General features: G+C 41.6%; 1 protein-coding gene across 2 annotated transcripts in view; it reads left to right on the top strand.

Moving 5' to 3' along the window:
• Nucleotides 1–23,726, top strand: part of CACNB3 (calcium voltage-gated channel auxiliary subunit beta 3) — a 343,020-nt gene that overhangs the window by 49,920 nt on the left and 269,374 nt on the right. The window contains exon 1 of one of the 2 annotated variants that reach the window (XM_073563483.1): nucleotides 156–1,292. The exons of the other annotated variant lie outside the window; for it this stretch is intronic. Coding sequence (XP_073419584.1) covers nucleotides 1,251–1,292 — 42 coding nt within the window. The 5' untranslated portion in view covers nucleotides 156–1,250. Of the gene's footprint in view, nucleotides 1–155; nucleotides 1,293–23,726 lie in introns of those variants that run through there. 2 annotated transcript variants of the gene reach the window in all.

Genomic DNA, 23,726 nt, shown 5'->3' on the forward strand with positions numbered 1-23,726 from the left:
GAACCCAGGACCACATCGCTGTATGTGCTAACCACTGAGGCACTGTGCCGCCTTCAATCTCTTTACAACCACTGCTTCCATAACTAGAGATGAGCGAATTTGTTCGGATTTTGTCCCCGAATCACATTTTGACATATTTGAGTCATATTCGAGCAATATTCGTGCCGAATGTTTGTCTTATGATCGGTTTCGAACATATTCGGTAATTTCTACTCCCATTGACTCTAATGACATTCGGCAGTGTTTGACGAATATTGCAAAAACAATATTCGATTCCGATCGTATTCGGAACCGAATCCGAACAAATTGGCTCATCTCTACCCATAACACCATCTACTACTTCCTCAATAAGTGTCCCCCCCCCAGCCTTTTGCTGACTTACCAGGTTCAAAGTCATTAATATTCTGTCCAATTTTCAATGCTTATCTGCTCGATTTCTGCCAGGTGTATTTTTACAATTTTCTTTGCCTCCAAAATCTGACATTACTTCCAAACTCGCTTCTTCACAACCGTACATGCATCTTCCATTCTACCGTGATAACTTATGATTTAGTAACCAGTCAAGCCATCTGGAGCCAATGCTTTTTTCCTTCCCCGTGATATGTAGTGTCCCTTCTTGCTTGGAGACAGTTCTGTGTATTCTTTATTAGAATTTATCTTTATACTTTTTTAATACGTTGCTTCCTTTTTTTGTAAGGGACAGCAATAATGGCTATTAGTAGAGCTGGCCATTGGAGTGAAACATGCGCTTTCATATCGAGGAGACACATTACGTTCAATGGAACAAAAATTGCATTTGAATCATTGCCTTGTGAATGGAAGATCCAGTAGAGCCTCCAGCAATGAAACCAATAGAGTCTGTGAGTGGCATCACAAGAGAAGCAAAAATAATAATTCTGTGCCAGGGGCTGTGCTTTTATACAGTGGGAATAAAGCAGCACAATTTATTTTTTATATTTGACTACAGAGCAAAAGGATTTTCTGCTAGTTGCCATAAGACATTAATACAATTATTCGCACTTAGACATCCAGAGATCCATAATTTCAACCACATTGTAGCAGGGAGAGGTGGACCTGAAATGAGTGAGAAATTGAAGGAGGAGTAAATGCAAGCGAGGGAGGGAAGGAGTGATGGAAAGAGAGACGGAATGCTATGCACACAGTGAAGCAGATCAACAGAGGATGAAAGTCTCCCTTTCCTGTAAAGAGAGATTTTGAGAGTGCAGCTTTGGGCTATATATGCCCCTTCTATGTCTTTTTCTGATTCCAGTGCCACATTTCTTCTAAATGAGGTAACCATTTGCTTTTCTTCGTTGCCTTGAAGGGAAGGTTGAGGTTGATGTGTGTGGGGACTGAATGGGAAATCTATCTGTGGTACAGAGATCTTTTTTCGGGATGTGCGCTGAGCCATATCATGCATTGTGCTTTTTAAAAGGTTTTTCCATAAAGGAAAATTAAACAAGACAGGGCGAACAAAGAGTAGAAAAGGCTAAAATAAAAGAGTATCCGAAAAAGCATTTTGTATGGAAACATCACCCTTCGGCAAACAGACGACTAGATTCTCTTAGTAACCTTGATGGGGTTCACATCGATGTAATGGCAAAGCAATAAAATGCAAACAAGTGAAATTGTATTTACTGGGCTGACAAATATAAAGCTACACCTTGTGCCATGAACGTCACTGAGAAGAATGATGCCATTCCAGGTATATGAAGTGTGAAGCCCACCACGTACACACAGTAATACGCTATATATAACATATGTAGTGTAGATGAGAGAAATACACAGAATTGATACTGATGATGGAGAGATGTGACTAAATGAACTTGATTTAGTAGTAAGGACTGACAGGGAAAAATGGAAAATAATCAAGCTTGACTGACTCTGGAAGAGCTGGGATTAAAATGGTATAGAGCAACGTTGGGGGGGGCGGCCTTAACTGTTAAATGGTGAATTTCTTAGCCTTGATGATGGGCAGATTACAAGCCAGAGATTCTTGGGTGTTATATAATTAATGCCGCATCTTTCATGGTCTACTGTCTGTCTATTAAATGTCTGATATTAACACTTTTCTTTACCTTCATCCCTTGACATGACAGCCGACCAGCATCATGGCGTCGTCTTCAGCCGATCATTGGGAATGTGTCGCTGTTAAATATATCCATTTTCTTATCACAACTTACAATCAGAAGTACAAGGCCGTAGCTGCCAAATCCTTTTACTTTAAAGATTAAGCTAATATTCAGTCTTGAAAAATGTTACGTTACCGTAATTACATATATTGATATAAGCAAAATTGTTAAAGCTGGTGAAAATAGTGATGACATCTGCATAGCACCTGTGATTGTGAATATAAATGGCCTGAATCGCGCCTACATAGCGTCGAGAGTACGAACCGGGCACAGCTGAAATTTTCTACTGTAATGAATGCTGATAGAATGATAATTTGAACAAAACCAACACCTTACCGACTTTACAATTATCTCATACTTGCAAATGTTACAAAAAAAACATATCCATCAGGTTTAACCTAATATCTTGCAGAGAAAGGCAAAACAATCCCCCCCAGGGGAAACTGGCAACAATTTTGCTTTATAGGACAAAAAAAATCATGACCTCACAAGGGCAGTCAGATCAATTCAGTTCATATTACCCTTTAGTTGATGGCTTATATTTTTATAAGAAACGTATTTTTAGGAGAGGCTCTGTGATTTCTGCACGTCATAGGATATTCTTAAGGTTTTAAATAAATTTGCTAGTATTGGAATACAGTGGGCAATTTTCCCAAATGACAAAAACTAGAAGACTTTGTATTTATTAGTAATAGTATTATTCAATGGCTTACTTTTTTATTTTATGCACAAAAATTAGATACTTGAAGGGGACTTTAAAGAAAACCTGTCAGCATCTTTATGATGTCCAAACAGGGGAATCTGAGATCATCTTCATTACCACAACCATATATGATTTATTCTGGACTGTTTCAGAAAAAACATAATTTAAAATGGGGATGATATAGCTGCCCCTGTAGGTCCCTAGCGGCTTCTCCATGTCCCACTATCCCCTTGACAGACAGGTCTCTTCTTATATGTGTGGGAGTATAGGTAGAGACCTGTTAGTTAAGGTAGGAGTGGACACAAACAGAAGAGGGCCCATGTGCAAGAACAATATATGGGCCCTTTGCAGTCCAATAGCTCATCATAAAGCACAATTCCACCTGCTTTAGAGTTGGTTGCACCAATGGTATGTCTGCCCCTGAGTCAAGGGGTGTGGGGTATGGATAAGCCATCAAGGACTTGGGCCTTGGACTAGCCATCTGCGTTGCATCATCCACAGCCTGCATCTTAAAGTGTGCTTTTTCTAAATTATTCTAAATTATTATTTATTATTATAGCGCCATTTATTCCATAGCGCTTTACGTGTGAAAAGGGGTATACATAATTAAAAACAAGTACAATAATCTTAAACAATAAAAAACACGACAGGTACAGGAGGAGAGAGGATCTTGCCCACGAGAGCTCACAGTCTACAAGAGATGGGTGAGTATACAGTAGGCGAGGGTAGAGCTGGTAATGCAGCGATGAAATGGAACGAGAGTTCCTGCAGATTGCAGGGTTATTGGAAGAGGTAGGTCTTCAGGTTCCTTTTAAAGGTTTCCAATAGGCTAGTGTTTGATATGTTGGAGTAGAGAGTTCCAGAGCAGGGAGGATGCACAGGAGAAATCTTGTATGTTATTGTGGGAAGAGGAGATAAGAGGGGAGTAGAGAGGAGATCTTGAGAGGATCAGAGGTTGCGTGTAGTTAAGTACCGGGAGACGAGGTCACAGATGTATGGAGGTGACAGGTTATAGATGGCTTTGTATGCCATGGTTAGGGATTTTAAATGGTGTCTCTGGATAATAGGGAGCCAGTGAATGAACTGACAGAGCAGAGCGGCTGGGGAATAGTGGGGGATAGGTGGATTAGTTGGACAGCAGAGTTTAGGATAGATTTGAGGGGTGCAAGATTATTAGAAGGGAGGTCACAAAGCAGGAGGTTGCAACAGCCAAGGTAGGAAATGATGAGGGCATGTACTTGTGTTTTCTCAGATTCTTGGTTAAGTAATTTGCAGATCCAGGAAATATTTTTATGGAGTCAACAGGAAGTGGAAAGGGCTTGGATATGTGGCTTGAAGTAGATATCACAGTCAAGGAATACCTCGAGGCAGCTAGCTTGTGGGACTGGGGAGAGTGAGCAGCCATTGACTTTGATGGATAGGTCTGTTGGATGGGTTAAGTGAGATCGGGAAAGATGATGAATTCTGTTTATCTATGTTAAGTTTTAGAAATCTAGCAGTGAAAAAGCGTCCATACAGGGATTCTGGATAGTAGGGAGGTGATATTGGGTCCAGAGAGAAATAGTTCTGTGAGTCATCAGCATAGAGATGATACTGAAAGCCGTGGGACTGTGTGAGCTGTCCCAGGACGAAGGTATAGATAGAGAAGAGCAGGGGTTATAGAACTGAGCCTTGGGAACATCGACAGATACGGGGCAAGATGATGGTATGAGGAAACCCAAGATATGGCCACATAGTAACAGGCAATGGTGTGAGGGGGGCAACTGATTTGAGATCTGCTTCTGTTGTGGTAAAGTTGCAGCAGCATCTGCATTGTGTAAAGGACTTATGTCTGCAAGAGGGAGAAGGGATTCAGAGAGTGTGAATATAACTATACACAAGGATAGTAAACTAAAGACCCCCACACACATTAGACTTGTCTGATACTCTAATTGTACGCGGGTTCCTGACTTATAGAGGCTAATAAACAAAAAACAGAGGGCACCACCTAATAAATGGGATCCACTTGTGGCATGTCAAACTACAAACTTAGAAACATATAGAAGAGGCTAGAAACATGCAATATGAAAATGACAATATCAAATTTTATTATAGCACATAAAGCAACATTATATGCTATAATGAAATTTGATATTTTTTGTGATCCCTGTTTTTGTATGTCATATTTCTGTCCTCTTCTAAATGTTTATGACTTATAGATGCCTCTCCATTACTAACCCCTGAGCGTGATGTCAATGGACATAAAACAGCTGTGTTCAACCCCAAAACTATTACCCCACTTGCCAACACACCAGGGCAAGTGGGAAGAGCTGAGGTTAAGTGCCATAATTTGTGCATCTAATCAATGCGCCATTTTTTGGGCAGCTGAGGACTTATGTTTTTAGTCTAGGAGTGGGCCAATACCTATGGCTCCTCCCCAACCTAATAACATCAGCCTGTAGCTATCTGCTTAGCCTTTGCTGGTTATGATAGGGGGACCCCATGCCATTTTTTGAGAGGTCCCCCCATTTTAAAAGCCAGTACTGGCTGCACAGACAGTTGTGAGCTGATATTAATTAGCTGGGAACCTTTATGGATATTGGCCCCTTCTCAGAATTACAACACCAGACCCCAGCTGTATGATTTCCCTCTGCTGGTTTGTAAAATTCAGGGGGACACCACAACATTTTTTTTCTTTTATTAACTAAATATATGTACAGTAAAATACACACGCACTGCACTATTTATATTTATTACTATGGACAGGAACCAGCTGGTGAATAATTTCATCAGCATCACCTGCTCTTGCTGCTTTCAACGAGACCAGGCGTACGCTAATGAGAGTAGTACTGATGAGCCGACGCCTAATTGGTGGTAACCGTTTCATCGTCGGTCACAGCTACTGGTTCACATGCTGTCATGTGTGACAGCGTGGGAATCGCAGTGCTGTGATTGGCGGTAACCTGTGTGACAGCCAGTATTTCCTGCACTGTCACACAAATGACAGAATGGGAACCACGGGATGTTTGGGCCCCCCCATTCATTTGAATGGGGTCCAGGTTCAGGTACCGTTCTGGCACCCGAACCAAAGATTTATTTAAAGTTCGAACGAACCTGAGAGACCCGAACATCCATGGGCCGCTCATGCCTACTATTGATTTTTCAAATAAAAATTAAAATGACAGCAACTCTTTAAAAACACATATACAATGACCAGGCAAAATATTAAAACTACTGACAGGTGAAGTCAATAACATTGATGATCCTGTGTGGGGGGTGAGAAATATTAAGCAGAAGGTGAACACTCAGTTCTTGACATTGATGTGTTGGGACCATGAAAAATTGTCAAGAATCTCAGCATTTCTGAGTAAGTCAAAACGTCTTCAAAATGACAGATCTTTGAGGTTTTTTCCAGTAGGCAGTGGTTAGTAGATAGCAAATGTTGTCAAAGGAAGGACAACCACAACCAAAAACAAGGCTAACTGATTGCACATTATAAGTTAAGGCTGACCATCTGCTCTGATCTCACCAAAGAGCAATTTTTGCACAAATTAGTGAAAATGTGAAAGTTAAGCAAGATAGAAAAATATTAGAAGACATAGTACATCAGCACTTGATACCGTTTGGGTTTCACAGCTGCAGACTGGTCTTGTCAAAGTGCTTATGATGATCCCTGTCAACCACAAAAGTGTCCACAGTGGGCATGTGAACAGCAGAACTAGACCATGAAGTAGCGCAACGGTAGAAGATTGCCTAGTCTGATGAATTCTGTTATATTTTATATTATGTGGATGTTGTTTATCAGGGGAAGAGATGTCACCAGGAAGCAGTGAAGGATGATGGCAAGCCAGAGGAGGCAATGTGATGCTTTGGGCAATGTTCTGCTAGGGAGTCTTGGGTTTTTGCCTTTTTGTTGATGTTACTTTGATCACGTACCTGAACATTGCTTTAGAACAAATACGTTCCTGCTTGGCAGTGGCATTCCCTCATGACAATGGTCTATTTCAGCAAAATAATGCCTCATGTCAAACTGCAAAAAAATGTTCAGGAAAGGTTGTTTTTGTTGTTGTGGCTGATTGGTGTAAAATCTAATAATTTATTACATTTTTTTGAAGTCATTAAGCTTTTAACTTTCCCAACCAAGTACTATGTAAATAAAAAAAAAATTGCAAAAAGAAAGGTTCTCTGCTATGTATTTACAGTGTAGTACTGCTAAAAAATGGCAGATAGTCTTTGCTCCCCAGGACAGCACCAACTGTAAATGTATGCCTTATGTAAGGTAAATAGTCCATGCAAATTGAGACAGATGGATTGTGTACGGTATTCCCCGAGTAGGGGAACAGTTGTGGCGTTGTAGCTCTGGGATTTCTGACTATGACTCATTTGAGGATTTTTCTAGGTAATGAACAATATTAATAATTTTGCGAAGTAGATTATGAAAACACATGTTCCCACTTGCATGTAGAAAAATTTGGGGAAAATTTACTAAAATGGGAAAATATAAGAATGTATATGTTTTTTTGTTGTAGCTAGATTCCATCATAAGTCATATAACGTACTTCTATGTGACCCTAAATATTTGCTCATTCTCACATTTGTGACCCTCTGATCATAATTTTGCTTGTGGTTTTGTCATTTTAAACTACTTGGTTCTCAATGGAAATAACAACTGGAAATGTTATTTTCAGTCTGTATAGTTATGAGATTCCCGCCTTTTACACAAATTCTCTGCACTGTTAATGACAAGCAGCCAACATTAAAATAGAACATTTATTATGCATTTTTTTCCACTTTTTGGTGTAAACCAAGTTCCCAAAACTGACAATTTGCAATAAATTTGCATTTTTTTTTAATTTTTGTAAAATGCTAGCCAAACGTTCATCAAGCAGGCATTGTGTACAAGAAGGAGCTTTGCCACAAACTTTGAGACAGATTTATTAAGATTGCACGTAAAAATCCATATCTGCATGATATATACATTTCAATTTCTGAATTAAATGCATAAAATTTAATAAATGGCATGTTTTTTTATAAATTTTACACAATTTACTCCAATTACATTTGTTTAGCCTGATAGATAAAGCAAAATTGCTTAATAAATCTCTCCCTATAGGTGTGATAAAGAAAAGCTGCATGGTGGTGAAAAAAAAAAAGTAGAACACCGTTACTTATTTTTTGTGTGATTTTTATGTGCCACTTTTTATGCTATTGTTCCCCATAGTAATGGCAACATGCTCAGATTATAAGTAGTATGTTCCACTTTTCAGGGACCCCAATAGAAACAAAGAGCACAGAATGACAAATGTGCAAAAATACCTTGCAGTAAGACATATGACAGTAGTCAGCTAGTGCTGATAAAAGGTAATAACAAATACAGGGTATTTAGTCGATACGTTTTTTTGCAAAAAAATGTATGCCAAGCTGCTCCACCTTGTCAAGGTAACCTGTATTGAAGCAGTCCCTATCTAATGTATTTAAAACCTGAACATATGAACAGTGTCTAAATGAGCAGAATTAAGACAGGCGCTTTCTAGTATGGGCACGTGGTGCAAGACAGCTCCTTATGTGCATGTCACACGAGAGGGGTGGAGTTTCTCAAATCATGCATAAGCACGAAAAAAAACTGGATTAAAAACACATGTGACATGCACAAATGTGAACAAGTCTGTTGGACAATGTTCACACCACCCTGACTGAAACACAAACAAAGAGCACAGAATGACAAATGTGCAAAAATACCTTGCAGTAAGACATATGACAGTAGTCAGCAAGTGCCGATAAAAGGTAATAACAAATACAGGGTATTTAGTCGATACGTTTTTTTGCAAAAAAATGTATGCCAAGCTGCTCCACTTCGTCAAGGTAACCCGTATTGAAGCAGTCCCTATCTAATGTATTTAAAACCTGAACATATGAACAGTGTCTAAATGAGCAGGATTAAGACAGGCGCTTTCTAGTATGGGCACGTGGTGCAAGACAGCTCCTTATGTGCATGTCACACAAGAGAGAGGTGGGGTCTCTCAAATCATGCATAAGCATTAACTGGATTAAAAACACACATGTGACATGCACAAATGTGAACAAGTCTGTTGGACAATGTTCACACCACCCTGACTGAAACACAAACAAAGAGCACAGAATGACAAATGTGCAAAAATACCTTGCAGTAAAACATATGACAGTAGTCAGCAAGTGCCGATAAAAGGTAATAACAAATACAGGGTATTTAGTCGATACGTTTTTTTGCAAAAAAATGTATGCCAAGCTGCTCCACTTCGTCAAGGTAACCCGTATTGAAGCAGTCCCTATCTAATGTATTTAAAACCTGAACATATGAACAGTGTCTAAATGAGCAGGATTAAGACAGGCGCTTTCTAGTATGGGCACGTGGTGCAAGACAGCTCCTTATGTGCATGTCACACAAGAGAGAGGTGGGGTCTCTCAAATCATGCATAAGCATTAACTGGATTAAAAACACACATGTGACATGCACAAATGTGAACAAGTCTGTTGGACAATGTTCACACCACCCTGACTGAAACACAAACAAAGAGCACAGAATGACAAATGTGCAAAAATACCTATTGGGGACCCCAATAGGTAGTATGTAAATATGGACAATGTGTTTTCAACTAATTTTGAGTCACATTTCACATACAGCTTTTAATGCTTTTGTTTTCATGGCCTTGCCATTGATTTTTTTCAACAATTTTTTTTATTTAAAGATGCTGAGCTCGGATGTTACATCAAAGTCTGAAGCAAAGTATTTATAGCCCTGCACACTGTGCCTAGTGTTTTCTGATTTTTTTGTTGCATTTTTAAATCAGTGGCAGTGGAACAGCATGCTCTATATGGGTTATTTTTACAATTTTTCCATTGAATTCACTCACATGCTCAGTATTCGGTCAGTATTTTACCTCAGTATTTGTAAGCCCAAACCAGGAGTGGGTGATAAATCCAGAAATGGTGACGTGTTTCTATTATACTTTTCCTCTGATTGTTCCTCTCCTGGTTTTGGCTTATACATACTGAGGTAAAATACTGACCAAATACTGATTTGTGAACATTGCCTAAAAATATAGGGAAAAATGCAAACGAAAGAGCAACAACACACCAAAAACAATGTAAAACAGCGCTACTAATTTTTTTTTAAAACACATGCTACTTGTTTCTTAAAAAATATATTTGTGCAATCATGTTTCACCTTTAAAAATAACTGTAACATGTAACTTTTCCTGTCCGTTTTGCTCCTGCTTCGGCTGCTTGCTTTGTTGTGTGAGATGTGTGACAGCATCAGTCCTGTTTAATTCCTGGGACTTTTGGTGCCACTAGATCAGGAACTTATATAGGGTTAATTGTCTGGTTTATGGTTACTGTTTTTTAGAGTGTTGGATGGGGCTGCCCCATATTTAAACGCTTGGGTCACTCACTGATACTGCTGGTCAATTAGATTTTACTGCCTGACTTGTGCTCTTGTCCATGCTTGTGGTGGTTTCTTTATTCCTCCTTTTTTCTGACCTCAGCTTGAATTTTGACCATACTCTTGTCTTACGATTCTGTTCCCGATGTGACCTATTGGCTCTGACTTTGCTTGACGACCCTTCCTGCCTCTGGTTCGCTCTTCCGGACGGCACCCTTTCCGTGGAAGCAATCTACTGGACCCCATTCTAAGACCAGATCCTTATACAGGGGTTAAAGACGAAGTGGCTTGTGCCAAGTCTGTCCAAGGCAGCCTTTTTGAGTCTGTACTCCCTGACAGTCATGACCCAACCATGACAATTGACAATAAAACACTGAGGCTTTGCCACATATTTTTGACAGAACAATACGCTGCCTGTCCATGTGAATGAGCTAATAATCAAAACGAAGGGTGCTTACAGTCTACAGGCTTCAGTTTGTGCCAAAGCAGGAGGACTAGATGGCTTCCTAGTATTGGGTCACATGGCCTCTACTGATTGTTATGGGTGCCCTATATACTTAGAGATTACAATGGAGTATACCCCAATTTTATACACTTTTATTTATGCGGAATTTGCCTGAAAACATCTGCAAATGCATATGAAAATGGAAATTCCAGTAGAGTGTTCATGTACCGCTATGGGGGCTTTACACATGCGCACATGAGCCCTAAATCTTTGTTTTAAAATGGGAGTAAAGAAGGGGACAGCAGTGGTTGCAGTTCCATCTATCACCTGAGGTGGCACAGTGGCATGTAAAAGGACAATTGTACTATGACTTACACATGGTGCCCTATTACAGATGTTGCATCAGGACCCAGGCCATATGCACAGGACCTATATGTGGGCAAGGATTAGGTTTCTACAACACTGGCAGAATATGGCGCACACGGGTTTCACTACTGCACTCCAAAAAAGTGGGTTTAAGGGTGATCTAAGTTTAATTCATTAATACTGTTGGGTGCTCTGGAGTTGAAGCTTTAATGTGACCCTAATACTAGGCTAAAGTTTTGCAGTACTTGAAACAAATAACGTGCATTTCAAAGTGGTAACTAACGGGGGGTTTCATGCTCTACAGGTTACAACTTTTAACATTCTAAATTAGAAAATATAATCTAGCCCTTTAATGTAGGCAGAAAGAGATGTGTTTGGGAATCCTCTTTACATAACGATCAGTGTCAGACATAAGCAGCTTAATTAACTGGCTTCTCACACTGTGCAGCTGCAAAGCAGTAATTTCTGGCAAGCTTCAATTACATTTTATTTTTTATTGTTGCTGCCAGTTCTGCATACAAATAAGTTGTCACTGGAAATTGTTACATTTGTGATTCGCAATCAGAATTTGCAGTAGAACATCGCTTCAGGAATAACTTAACGTGATGTATTTGGCGCCTTTATCCGTGTATAAAAATCTGCTTTGTTCTTGCAAGAGAGTGCATGATCCAGATCTGGTTTCAGCTTATGGCAACACGACAATGAGAAATGTTGTTAGAAAGTCTGAGAAATTATCTTCTGCATAAGGCCTCTTTCACACATCCGGTTTTCAGCATCAGGCGCGATGCGGCGAAAAGTGTAAAAACCGGATCCGGCGCCGGTTGCCACCGTATCCGGTTTTTCCCCCATTCAGATTCATTATCGCCGCATCGCGCCTGATGCCTATGCGGTGTATCCGGTTTTTGCCTGATCCGGCAAAAACAGCCGGTCCGGCATCTGGAAAAAACGTTCTCTGCAACGTTTTTTCTCAGCGCCGGACCGGCTTTTTCCACAGCGCATGCCCGGACTCTGTGAATGTTAACCCCACAAGTGCCCGGCGAGAGAGATCTCTCTCTGTCACCCGGACACTTGTGAGAGATCTCTCTCGCCGGGCACTTGTGGGGTTAACACTCACAGTGTCTGGGTGAGAGAGAGAGATCTCTCTGTGGGGTTAACCCCACAAGTGCCCAGCAAGAGAGAGAGATTCTCTTGCCTGGACACTAATGTTAACCCCCCATGTCTCTCTCTCTCCACCCCCCTCCCCTCTCCTCCCCTCTCCTCCCCTCTCCTCCCCTCCCCTCCCCTCTCCTCTCCTATCCTCTCCTCCCCTCACCTCCCTTTCAGCAGCTGTCTCATTGGCTGCCTCTGTCCTGCGGCTCCTTTAATAACGTCCGAGCCGTATCATCTCGCCGCACACACATCCGGTGTCACGGCTGCAGGCCGGATCCGGCGGCCCGGCTTTTCGCCGCACGCCGCCGGACCCCACACACCGGATGTGTGAAAGTAGCCTAAAGTATTTATTTAGATATAAGCACTTGAATTGAGGGAAATTTATGGCATATCAGCCAGGCCATCCATCTCTGGACCCTATGCTCTGTATATGGACTGCAATGCACGGCCCGGCCAAGGGTTTTCTGGCCCGAACTAACAGCCTGATACATTGAATATTGATGTATAAATACCGACATAAGGATGGCACATGGAGTTTTCTGGATGAAAATTGGACGAGTTTCATAAACTCGTCTGACCCTGGCCTTATAGGGAGAACTGAGCCTTTCCTCTAATACAGAGGTGGACAATTAATTTTTATGATGGGCCACATAAGAGACTGTGACTGTTGTAGAGGGCTGAACCAATAGGCTGAAATGAATTATGTTCAATATTAATATTAACATTTATATTTATTGTATCACTTAATATTGAGCAGGAAAGATGTATATCTTTGTACCGTGTTAGCCAGTAGATAGAAAAATATTCAGAATTGAGAGTCCTCAGTGGTTGATACCTTTTAATGGCTAACTGAAAAGATGACCAAACAAGAAAATACCGAAGAGGACCCGTGGACAAGAGAAAACCAGACAAGATATAATCTTAATAGATACCTTTATTAATAATACATAGATGGTGGTATAAAATACCATAAAATTAATATATAAAAAACACTAAGCACAAGTGGGACAATTTTACACAATATAAAAGAATTATTATATAGCTTGGACCAATTATATGGTATTTACATATGCATTCATATATATTTTAATATTCCTAAAAAAAAATTTTTATATTATTAAAAATAAAAAAATGAAAGAATGATAAATTCCTCTTAATAAAAATGTATAATACTGTGAAAAAAATTCAGTGTTTTAAAGATCAATTAATATAGTGAAAATTTGTAGCAAATAATGGTCACAGTGAATGGTGTAAAGTGAATCAACTTATATAAAAACACTGCTTACTAAAGTGCAGTGTGCCAGTGCAAAAAACAAAGGAAGAGAGGAAGAATTGCAAAGGATTGCTGTACAAAGCTGAAGTGATGTAGTATATAAAGTGCCGTGCACAAATATGAATTTTAGATAAAACCACTGCTTGCTGAAGTGCAGTGTGCAACAAGGACTACACTACATTGCTGTGCAAATATCGCTAGGAATAAAAATTGCTTTGAATGAAAATGCAAAATTAAGTATACCTTTGAGGTCCAGCACGTCCCACAGTTGTGCTCCCCTAAGCAATAATGTGTTACCATCTTTTCAGTTAGCAAGAACAATTGAAAACCAAATTACAAGAGCCACCAGAATGTCAAGGAATCACCTGCTACATTACAAAGCTAAAAAAGAAAATAACCGGGTGCCTCTAGTAGTCACCTACAACCCAAATCTGGAGGTGCTAAGGGGAGCTGCACGGAAATTACAACCTTTACTACAAAAAGATGCCCGATTAAAATCCATTTTTCCAGACCCCCCACTGCTGTGTTTTAGGCAGCCCCCAAATTTAAGAAGCATCATTGTTAGAAGCTCCCTGTCCTCTCCAACAGCTGGAGGAACTTTTCCTTGCAACCAGAAAAAATGTAAAACTTGTCCATTTATAATGACCACGGACAAGATAAAGATCCCCAACTCACATCAGGACTACAAGATCCCAGGTACTTTCAGCTGCATTACATCTAATGTGGTGTACTTAATTATTTGTACTAGATGTCCAACTGGGGGTCTGTATGTGGGGGAGACAGGGCAAAAGCTTAGAACAAGGATGAATGCTCATCGTCACACAATAAGAGAAAAAAGAATGGCTCTACCTGTGGCAAAACATTTCTGTATCCCTGATCATGGATATGAAATTACTGGTATTGAAAGGTAACTTCACATCTCAGAGAGAGAGACGTGTTTGGGAGTATAAATTTAAGACGACCTTTGACACTCTCAATGCTGGAATGAATGTGTTGCATGGATTTATGTCTTTTTACATCAATTAAGGAATTTGCTTTCAAGACCTGGTGGGGGCATCACAACACATTAGGAAACCCCAATCAGAGGACTATAAAACATCCGGACTCCTTATCTATGTACTGGTCCAATATTTATGTTTCTCCCTCTCCCATATTGATAGTTCTGCTTCACGTCACTTGTCTTATCCATTGCATTTTTTCTGTGTTGTATTGTGCATAAATATGTGACTCTTCAGATGTTGTATTAGTCTAGCCTGAAGAAGAGACCTGAGTAGTCTCGAAAGCTTGCAATGTGTTACCATCTTTTCAGTTAGCCATTAAAAGGTATCAACCACTGAGGACTCTCAATTCTGAATATTTTAATATTGAGCAGGATTAAGTATGCTGAGATCCCCCTATATACAGTATTAGCCCACAGAGAGCACCTCTATATACCATATCAGATAACACACAGCCCCTATATATCATAAGAGAACATACACAGCTCCCTATATACAGTATGAGCCCCCACCTAGCACCACTATATATGGTATGAAACCCCACATAACCCACGTAACCTCTCTATATACAGTATGAGACCCACACATAGCCCATACAGTATGAGCCGCACATACCTCCCTATACAGTATGAGCCCCCACATAGCCCCCAATAATCATTATGAGCCCCCACATAGCCCCCGATATACAGTACAAGCCCCACATAGACCCTCTATATACAGTATGAGCTCCAGCTTAGTCCCCTATATAGAGTATGAGCCCCACACAGTCTGCCTATATACAGTGTAAGTCCACACATAGCCTCCTATATACAGTATGAGCCTCGCATTGCCTCCTATATAGAGTATCACCCCCCACATAGTTTCCTATATGCAGTATGAGTCCTCACATAGCCTCCTACATACAGTGTGAGCCACAGATAGCCTCCTTGTATACAATGTGAGCCTGCAAATAGCTTTCCCTATATGCAACATGAGCCCCACATCGTGACTGCTGATTGGTGCAAGATGGACCAGGCGGCGCCGTCCTCCACCAACGTATTCGCATCTGCAGAATGCGGCGAAAGTGACAGCCGGCAGCGGATGGATTGTGGGCGGGGGATGGTATGGTGCAACCCATGGGCCACTGTTTCAACTCTTTAGCTGTTTTGGTTATTGGGCTGGACTGGGACAGTCAGAGGGCCGGATGTGGCCCGTAGGTTGCAGCTTACCCAGCTCTGCTCTAATATGTGGTTATGTCATCAAGATCTAAGTAAAGAATAGCCTTTTATGAACTTAGTCCAGCCTCTCTTATTCATGTAATTGAATTGTTAAAAAAACGTAATTATTGATAAGTAAATTTCCTCTACCTGTCATTATCCAGTATCCGGTATCTGGTTACTGTATGGACACAGCTTTTGAAAGAGTTTCTTCATTATTGCCACTTCTAGATACATTGCCAAATAAAACTATTGAATCTCCATTAAATGGAGTGTAACTTAAATATCTATTTCTTAGACTAGGATCCCACCAGTGTATATTCTCCCATCCAAGAGAATTGGGACAATTATGCAAATCGCACTCTGATAAAACTCTGATAAGTGTTTAATCAAAGTGTGAGCATAGTGTGCTCCGATTATCTTGGATGAGAAGATGAAGAAAAAAATGTCTCCATCTTCTCTATTCTGTCAGTCTGTGGAAAACCGGACTGCACTCATATGTCATCAGAGCGCAGCTCGATTGTTTCAATGGACTTATTGATTTGCACACCGTAGTGCGATCAGAATATCAAATCAAACTTGGTTAAGTATTGGTCCAAGTGTAATCCGATGTGTTGTCGGTTAATATTTGGACTGAACATACGGCCCTTCCAGTCCTGATCCACTGCAGACTCCCCAGTGCTAAATCTGAAACAGCCAAATCTGTGCCAATTTTTTTTTGTGGAAATTATGTTGATTCACTGCAGAATAGGATGAAATCCACAGTGAAAATCAGCAATAGCAAGCCATAGCTCCCAACCATCCCGATTCTTGCTGGACAGTCCCATTTTTGAACCCCTCCCACCCACGTCCCACCCGGGAGTGGAGCCGCACGTGTACGAGGTGTACAGAGCGGAGCTGTGTGAGTACGAGGTGTGCGGAGCTGAGCCGTATGTGTACGAGGTGTGCGGAGCGGAGCCACGCGTGTACGAGGTGTACAGAGCGGAGCCGTGTGAGTACGAGGTGTGCGGAGAGGAGCCGCGCGTGTACGAGGTGTACGAAGCGGAGCCGCGCGTGTACGAGGTGTACAGAGCGGAGCCGTGTGAGTACGAGGTGTGCGGAGCGGAGCCGTGTGAGTACGAGCTGTGCGGAGCAGAGCCGCGTATGTACGAGGTGTGCGGAGCGGAGCCGCGTGTGTACGAGGTGTACGGAGCGGAGACGCGTGTTTCTGAGGTGTACGGAGTGGAGCCGTGTGTGTACGAGGTGTACGGAGCGGAGACGCGTGTTTCTGAGGTGTACGGAGCGGAGCCGCGTGTGTACGAGGTGTACGGAGCGGAGCCGCGTGTGTACAAGGTGTACGGAGCAGAGCTGTGTGTGTACGGGGTGTACGGAGCGGAGCCGCGTGTGTACGAGGTGTATGGAGCAGAGCCGTGTGTGTACGGGGTGTACGGAGCGGAGCCGCGTGTGTACAAGGTGTACGGAGCAGAGCTGTGTGTGTACGGGGTGTACGGAGCGGAGCCGCGTGTGTACGAGGTGTATGGAGCAGAGCCGTGTGTGTACGGAGTGGAGCCATGTGTGTACGGGATGTATGGAGCGGAGCCAAGTGTGTACAAGGCATACAAAGCGGGCTTTTCCCGCAGACACGGGAGTACACGGCGGAGCCCCGAGGAGCACTTTAAAACTCGCACATGACGTTCCACCGGAAGTGATGTGCTGGAAGCTGACCGGAAATTAGGTAATTTCATGAGGAAATTGTGATGGAACCATGGAGGCACTTCCGGGAATGCTTCTGATCCATCACCGTGTCCTCCTCCGACAGCGCGGACAGCGGGATCGCCTTGGAATCAGGGATGCCGGCCATGTGAGCGGATCATGATATGTCCTACATTGGGAGGCTCAGGTGGGCATTACAATGGGAGCCGGGCTGCTATAGAACCTTTATAGAATCTTTCTTTATTTCTTTCTCTCTCTGTTTCTTTCTCTGTTCTTTCTCTCTCTGCTTCTTTCTCTCTATTAAATGCGCCTATTCTGGAGCTTTGCCCGGTTCTTCCCACTTGCCCTGTGGTGGCAAGTGGGGTAATAAGGGGTTAATGCCACCTTTCTATTGTGAGGTGACATTAAGCCCGGATTGGTGTCAATAAGACACCTATCCATTTCTAATCCTATAGTAAATAAAGGGCTAAATAAATACACAAACAATAAGCACACAGCCGCTCCCGACTGTAAAGGACTGTATAATGAATGGAAGCAGAGCACAGACTCAGTGATGAGCGGTGACGTCACTGCGAGTTACTGAGCAGGCGCCGGCTGCCTCCATTCATTCCCCAGTCGTTTGCAGTCGGGAGCGGCTGTGTTAGTAGCGCTCCGGCTGTAAACGTATTAACCCCCCAGATGGATTTACGCCATGGGACGTGACTGAGCGCCGGACAGGTAATGTATATTGTTGCTTTTTATTTTCACCTTTTTTGCAAGAGATAGAGGAAGTCGCAATGGAATTAGGAGTGTAATAAAGATTTTAAAACTGTGTGTAGGGTATTCTTTCATTAAAATATTTTGCTCTTATTGTGTGTGTGTTTATTTAACCCTTTAATTACTATATAATTAGTAATGGAGAGGTGTCTTATTGACACCTCTCCATTAGTAATTCGGGCTTAATGTCACCTGTGGGAGGCCAAGATCAATGGCCCCTTACCAGCCTGAGAATATCATCCCTCAGCTGTCAGCTTTAGTCAGGCTGGTTGTCAAAAATAGGGGGACCCCCACGCCGTTTTTTTAAAATGATTTATTTAAATAATTTAAAAAACAGCGTGGGGACCCCTCTATTCTTGCTTTTATCACTTGCTTTTTAATTAAGCAGTAAAAAATGAACAGCACTAGCATGGATGCAACATGGATGGCAAACATGTGCTCTGCAATACTGTTACCCCACTTGCCACCGCACCAGGCAAATGGGAAGAGTGGAGGTTAAGCGCCAGAATTGGCGCATCTAATGAATGCGCCATTTCTGAGGCAGCTGAGAACTCATGTTTTTAGTCAACCTCCCACCCACTCTATGGTTGTCCACAAAAATCCAGCCCATTATGTAAATTAACTGTTGTTAACCCCTCGCAGCACTTAATGTGCTGGAGGAAAATCTCTGGGTTTTATATCACTTTACCAGTGACTGTCACAATACAAAAAAAAATCTTTTTTTTGTTGAAAGTCAAAATAATATACACTGGCATAATTTTCTACAAGAAACACATGAGTTAGTAGGCTAAAGCATGCCCTGCTACAGAAATATGTGTCTGTCTTCATTTTCTCATACTTCAGTGAAGTTTTAAATATACAAATCTAATTTTTATTTTTTTTTATCCTTTCTGCTGGACAGCTTTTTCACTTTTCCCTGTGGAAGTTTTAGCCGCCCTACTGTGAGACATTGCCCTCTGCTCTGTAACCCGGCATTAAGTGGAGGTATTTTTCATATTAACCACTAATATAGTATAATACAGTATATCTAATATATAAAGCTCAATGTGTATGTTTGTATATATGTATGTGTGTATGTCCAGGATTGGCATCTGCACCGTCGCAGCTACAGCCACAAAATTTTGCACAGTCACACGTCTGGACCCCGAGAGTGTCATAGGCTATGCTGTGAGGCAAAATTTTAACCCCGCGCTTTCCAATTCACCAAACAATTTGGCCTATTATTCTCATCATTTCTATGGTGTTATCGTCCTTCTGTAAAGCTGGAAATAACACAATTTATTACCGTGCCAACACAGACCACCCTCTGACACAGATTGCAGGGGGAGCCCAGTATCACACAGGATAGGATTAGATACACGGCTCAGCAGTCAGTATCACACAGGATAGGATTAGATACACAGCTCAGCAGTCAGTATCACACAGGAGAGGATTAGACACATGGCTCAGCAGTCAGTATCACACAGGATAGGATTAGATACACAGCTCAGCAGTCAGTATCACACAGGATAGGAATAGATACACAGCTCAGCAGACAGTATCACACAGAATAGTATCACACAGCTCAGCAGACAGTATCACACAGAATAGGATTAGATACACGGCTCAGCAGTCAGTATCACACAGGATAGGATTAGATACACAGCTCAGCAGTCAGTATCACACAGGAGAGGATTAGACACATGGCTCAGCAGTCAGTATCACACAGGATAGGATTAGATACACAGCTCAGCAGTCAGTATCACACAGGATAGGAATAGATACACAGCTCAGCAGACAGTATCACACAGAATAGTATCACACAGCTCAGCAGACAGTATCACACAGAATAGGATTAGATACACGGCTCAGCAGTCAGTATCACACAGGATAGGATTAGATACACAGCTCAGCAGTCAGTATCACACAGGACAGGAATAGATACACGGCTCAGCACACAGTATCACACAGAATAGGATTAGATACATGGCTCAGCAGACAGTATCACTCAGAATAGGATTAGATACATGGCTCAGCAGTCAGTATCACACAGGATAGGATTAGATACACAGCTCAGCAGTCAGTATCACACAGAATAGGATTAGACACATGGCTCAGCAGTCAGTATCACACAGGATAGGATTAGATACACAGCTCAGCAGTCAGTATCACACAGAATAGGATTAGATACACGGCTCAGCAGTCAGTATCACACAGGATAGGATTAGATACACAGCTCAGCAGTCAGTATCACACAGGACAGGAATAGATACACGGCTCAGCACACAGTATCACACAGAATAGGATTAGATACATGGCTCAGCAGACAGTATCACTCAGAATAGGATTAGATACATGGCTCAGCAGTCAGTATCACACAGGATAGGATTAGATACACAGCTCAGCAGTCAGTATCACACAGGATAGGATTAGATACATGGCTGAGCAGTCAGTAACACACGATAGGATTAGGTACACGGCTCAGCAGTCAGTATCACACAGGATAGGGTTAGATACATGGCTCAGCAGACAGTATCACACAGGATAGGATTAGATACACTGCTCAGCAGTCAGCATCACACAGGATAGGATTAGATACACAGCTGAGCAGTCAGTAACACACGATAGGATTAGATACACAGCTCAGCAGAAAGTATCACACAGGAGAGGATTAGGTACACAGCTCACCAGACATTATCACACAGGATAGGGTTAGATACACAGCTCAGAAACAGGATGTGCCAAAGGAGAGGACATTTTCATTCCAAAAATTCCACTCATTCCATCTGATTTGTTTTTTGACTTTAAACGCCTCCAGTTTCCAGTTCAACTGCTATTTGCAGTGTCCATTAACAATGCTCAGGGACAGTCCTTGAAAGTAGTAGGGATCGATTTGCAATCTCCATGCTTTTCGCATGGTCAACTTTACAGGGTCTGTTCAAGAGTTGGAACTGCCAAAAATCTGTTCATCTTTGCACCGAAAGGAAAAACCAAAAATCTTGAATGAGTTGAAAATAAAATACCATCAATACTTGGGTAATCGTTTAGTTAATTTGTGTTGCAAATCTGTAGTGTTGAATATATGATGTGAAATGTTTTTATGTGCAATATAATCATTATAATTTGTTATAACTAGAGTTGAGCGATACCGTCCGATACTTCAAAGTATCGGATCGGAATGGATCGGCCGATCTTAAAAAAATGTATCGGTATCGCCGATTCCGATACCGGAAGTCCCATTCAAGTCTATGGGACTTCCGGTATCGGAATAAGAAAAACCCTATTTTTGCCTTGTACAGCCTCTCTGGGGTCTGCACGGGCCTTTCGGGGGGCTGTGCCGGCCTGCCAGGGGGTCTGTGCAGGCTCCGGTGGTCTGTGCCGGCCTGCCGGGGGGCTGTGACGGCCTGCCGGGGGGGCTGTGCAGGCTCCGGTGGTCTGTGCCGGCCTGCCGGGGGGGCTGTGCAGGCTCCGGTGGTCTGTGCCGGCCTGCCGGGGGGCTGTGCCGGCCTGCCGGTGGTCTGTGCAGGCTCCGGGGGGCTGTGCCGGCCTGCCGGGGGGCTGTGCGGCCTGCCGGTGGTCTGTGCAGGCTCCGGGGGCTGTGCCGGCCTGCCGGTGGTCTGTGCAGGCTTCGGGGGTCTGTGCAGGCATCGTCCAATGGGACTACAAGTCCCACCGGGCGATGCCTGCTACCATGACAGTGATTGACACATTAGCCAATGATGGGACAGTAGTAGTCCCATCATCCGGCTAATGTGTTGAATGTAAAAAAAAAAAAAAAAATTACATGCTACATACATGCTACATACATACAACATGCATACTACATATATACTACATGTAACATACATACTACATATATACTACATGCAACATGCATACTACATGCATGCTACATACATGCTACATGCTACATACATGCTACATTCATACTACATATATACTACATGCATGCAACATGCATACTACATATATACTACATGCAACATACATACTACATATATACTACATGCATGCAACATGCATACTACATATATACTACATGTAACATACTACATATATACTACATGCATACTACATACATGCTGCATGCTACATACATACATGCATGCTACATACATACTACATGCTACATACATACTACATGCTACATACATACTACATGATACATACATACTACATGCTACATACAAACTACATACATACTACATGCTACATACATACTACATGCTACATACATACTACATACATACTACATATATACTACATGCATGCTACATACATACTACATGCTACATACATACTACATATATACTACATGCATGCTACATACATACTACATGCATGCTACATACTACATACATACTACATACATACTGCATATATACTACATGCATGCTACATACATACTACATGCTACATACATACTACATATATACTACATGCTACATACATACTACATATATACTACATGCATGCTACATACATACTACATGCTACATACATACTACATATATACTACATGCATGCTACATACATACTACATGCTACATACATACTACATATATACTACATGCATGCTACATACAATACATTCATACAATACATACATAGACATACAGTACATATAACATAGAGTAACATACTTACCAATACTTGTCACATTGTTCCCCGAAGCCATTGTCGTGTACGGAATAAATATTAACATAACAAACCACAAAAATACTCACCCATGATCCGAAGCAGTCCACGAGTGTGTCCCACGACGATCTTGGGTAGAGAGCTGCAGCATCAGCTGATGCTGCCGCTCTCTACGGGCTGCAGGAATCCAATGACGGAAGGTAGGTATTGGTAAGTATGTTACTCTATGTTATATGTACTGTATGTCTATGTATGTATTGTATGAATGTATTGTATGTAGCATGCATGTAGTATATATGTAGTATGTATGTAGCATGTATGTAGCATGCATGTAGTATATATGTAGTATGTATGTAGCATGTAGTATGTATGTAGCATGCATGTAGTATATATGTAGTATGTATGTAGCATGTAGTATGTATGTAGCATGCATGTAGTATATATGTAGTATGTATGTAGCATGTAGTATGTATGTAGCATGCATGTAGTATATATGTAGTATGTATGTAGTATGTATGTAGCATGTAGTATGTATGTAGCATGCATGTAGTATGTATGTAGCATGCATGTAGTATGTATGTAGTATGTATGTAGTATGTATGTAGCATGTAGTATGTATGTAGCATGCATGTAGTATGTATGTAGCATGCATGTAGTATGTATGTAGTATATATGTAGTATGTATGTAGCATGCATGTAGTATATATGTAGTATGTATGTAGCATGCATGTAGTATATATGTAGTATGTATGTAGTATGTATGTAGCATGCATGTAGTATGTATGTAGCATGCATGTAGTATGTATGTAGCATGCATGTAGCATGCATGTAGTATGTATGTAGCATGCATGTAGTATGTAGCATGTATGTAGTATGTAGCATGCATGTAGTATGTATGTAGCATGCATGTAGTATGTATGTAGCATGCATGTAGCATGCATGTAGTATATATGTTACATGTAGTATATATGTAGTATGCATGTTGCATGCATGTAGTATA

Source organism: Dendrobates tinctorius, unplaced genomic scaffold (assembly GCF_039654945.1).
Source record: "Dendrobates tinctorius isolate UK_male_01 unplaced genomic scaffold, ASM3965494v1 ptg000388l, whole genome shotgun sequence".
Lineage (NCBI taxonomy): Eukaryota > Metazoa > Chordata > Amphibia > Anura > Dendrobatidae > Dendrobates > Dendrobates tinctorius.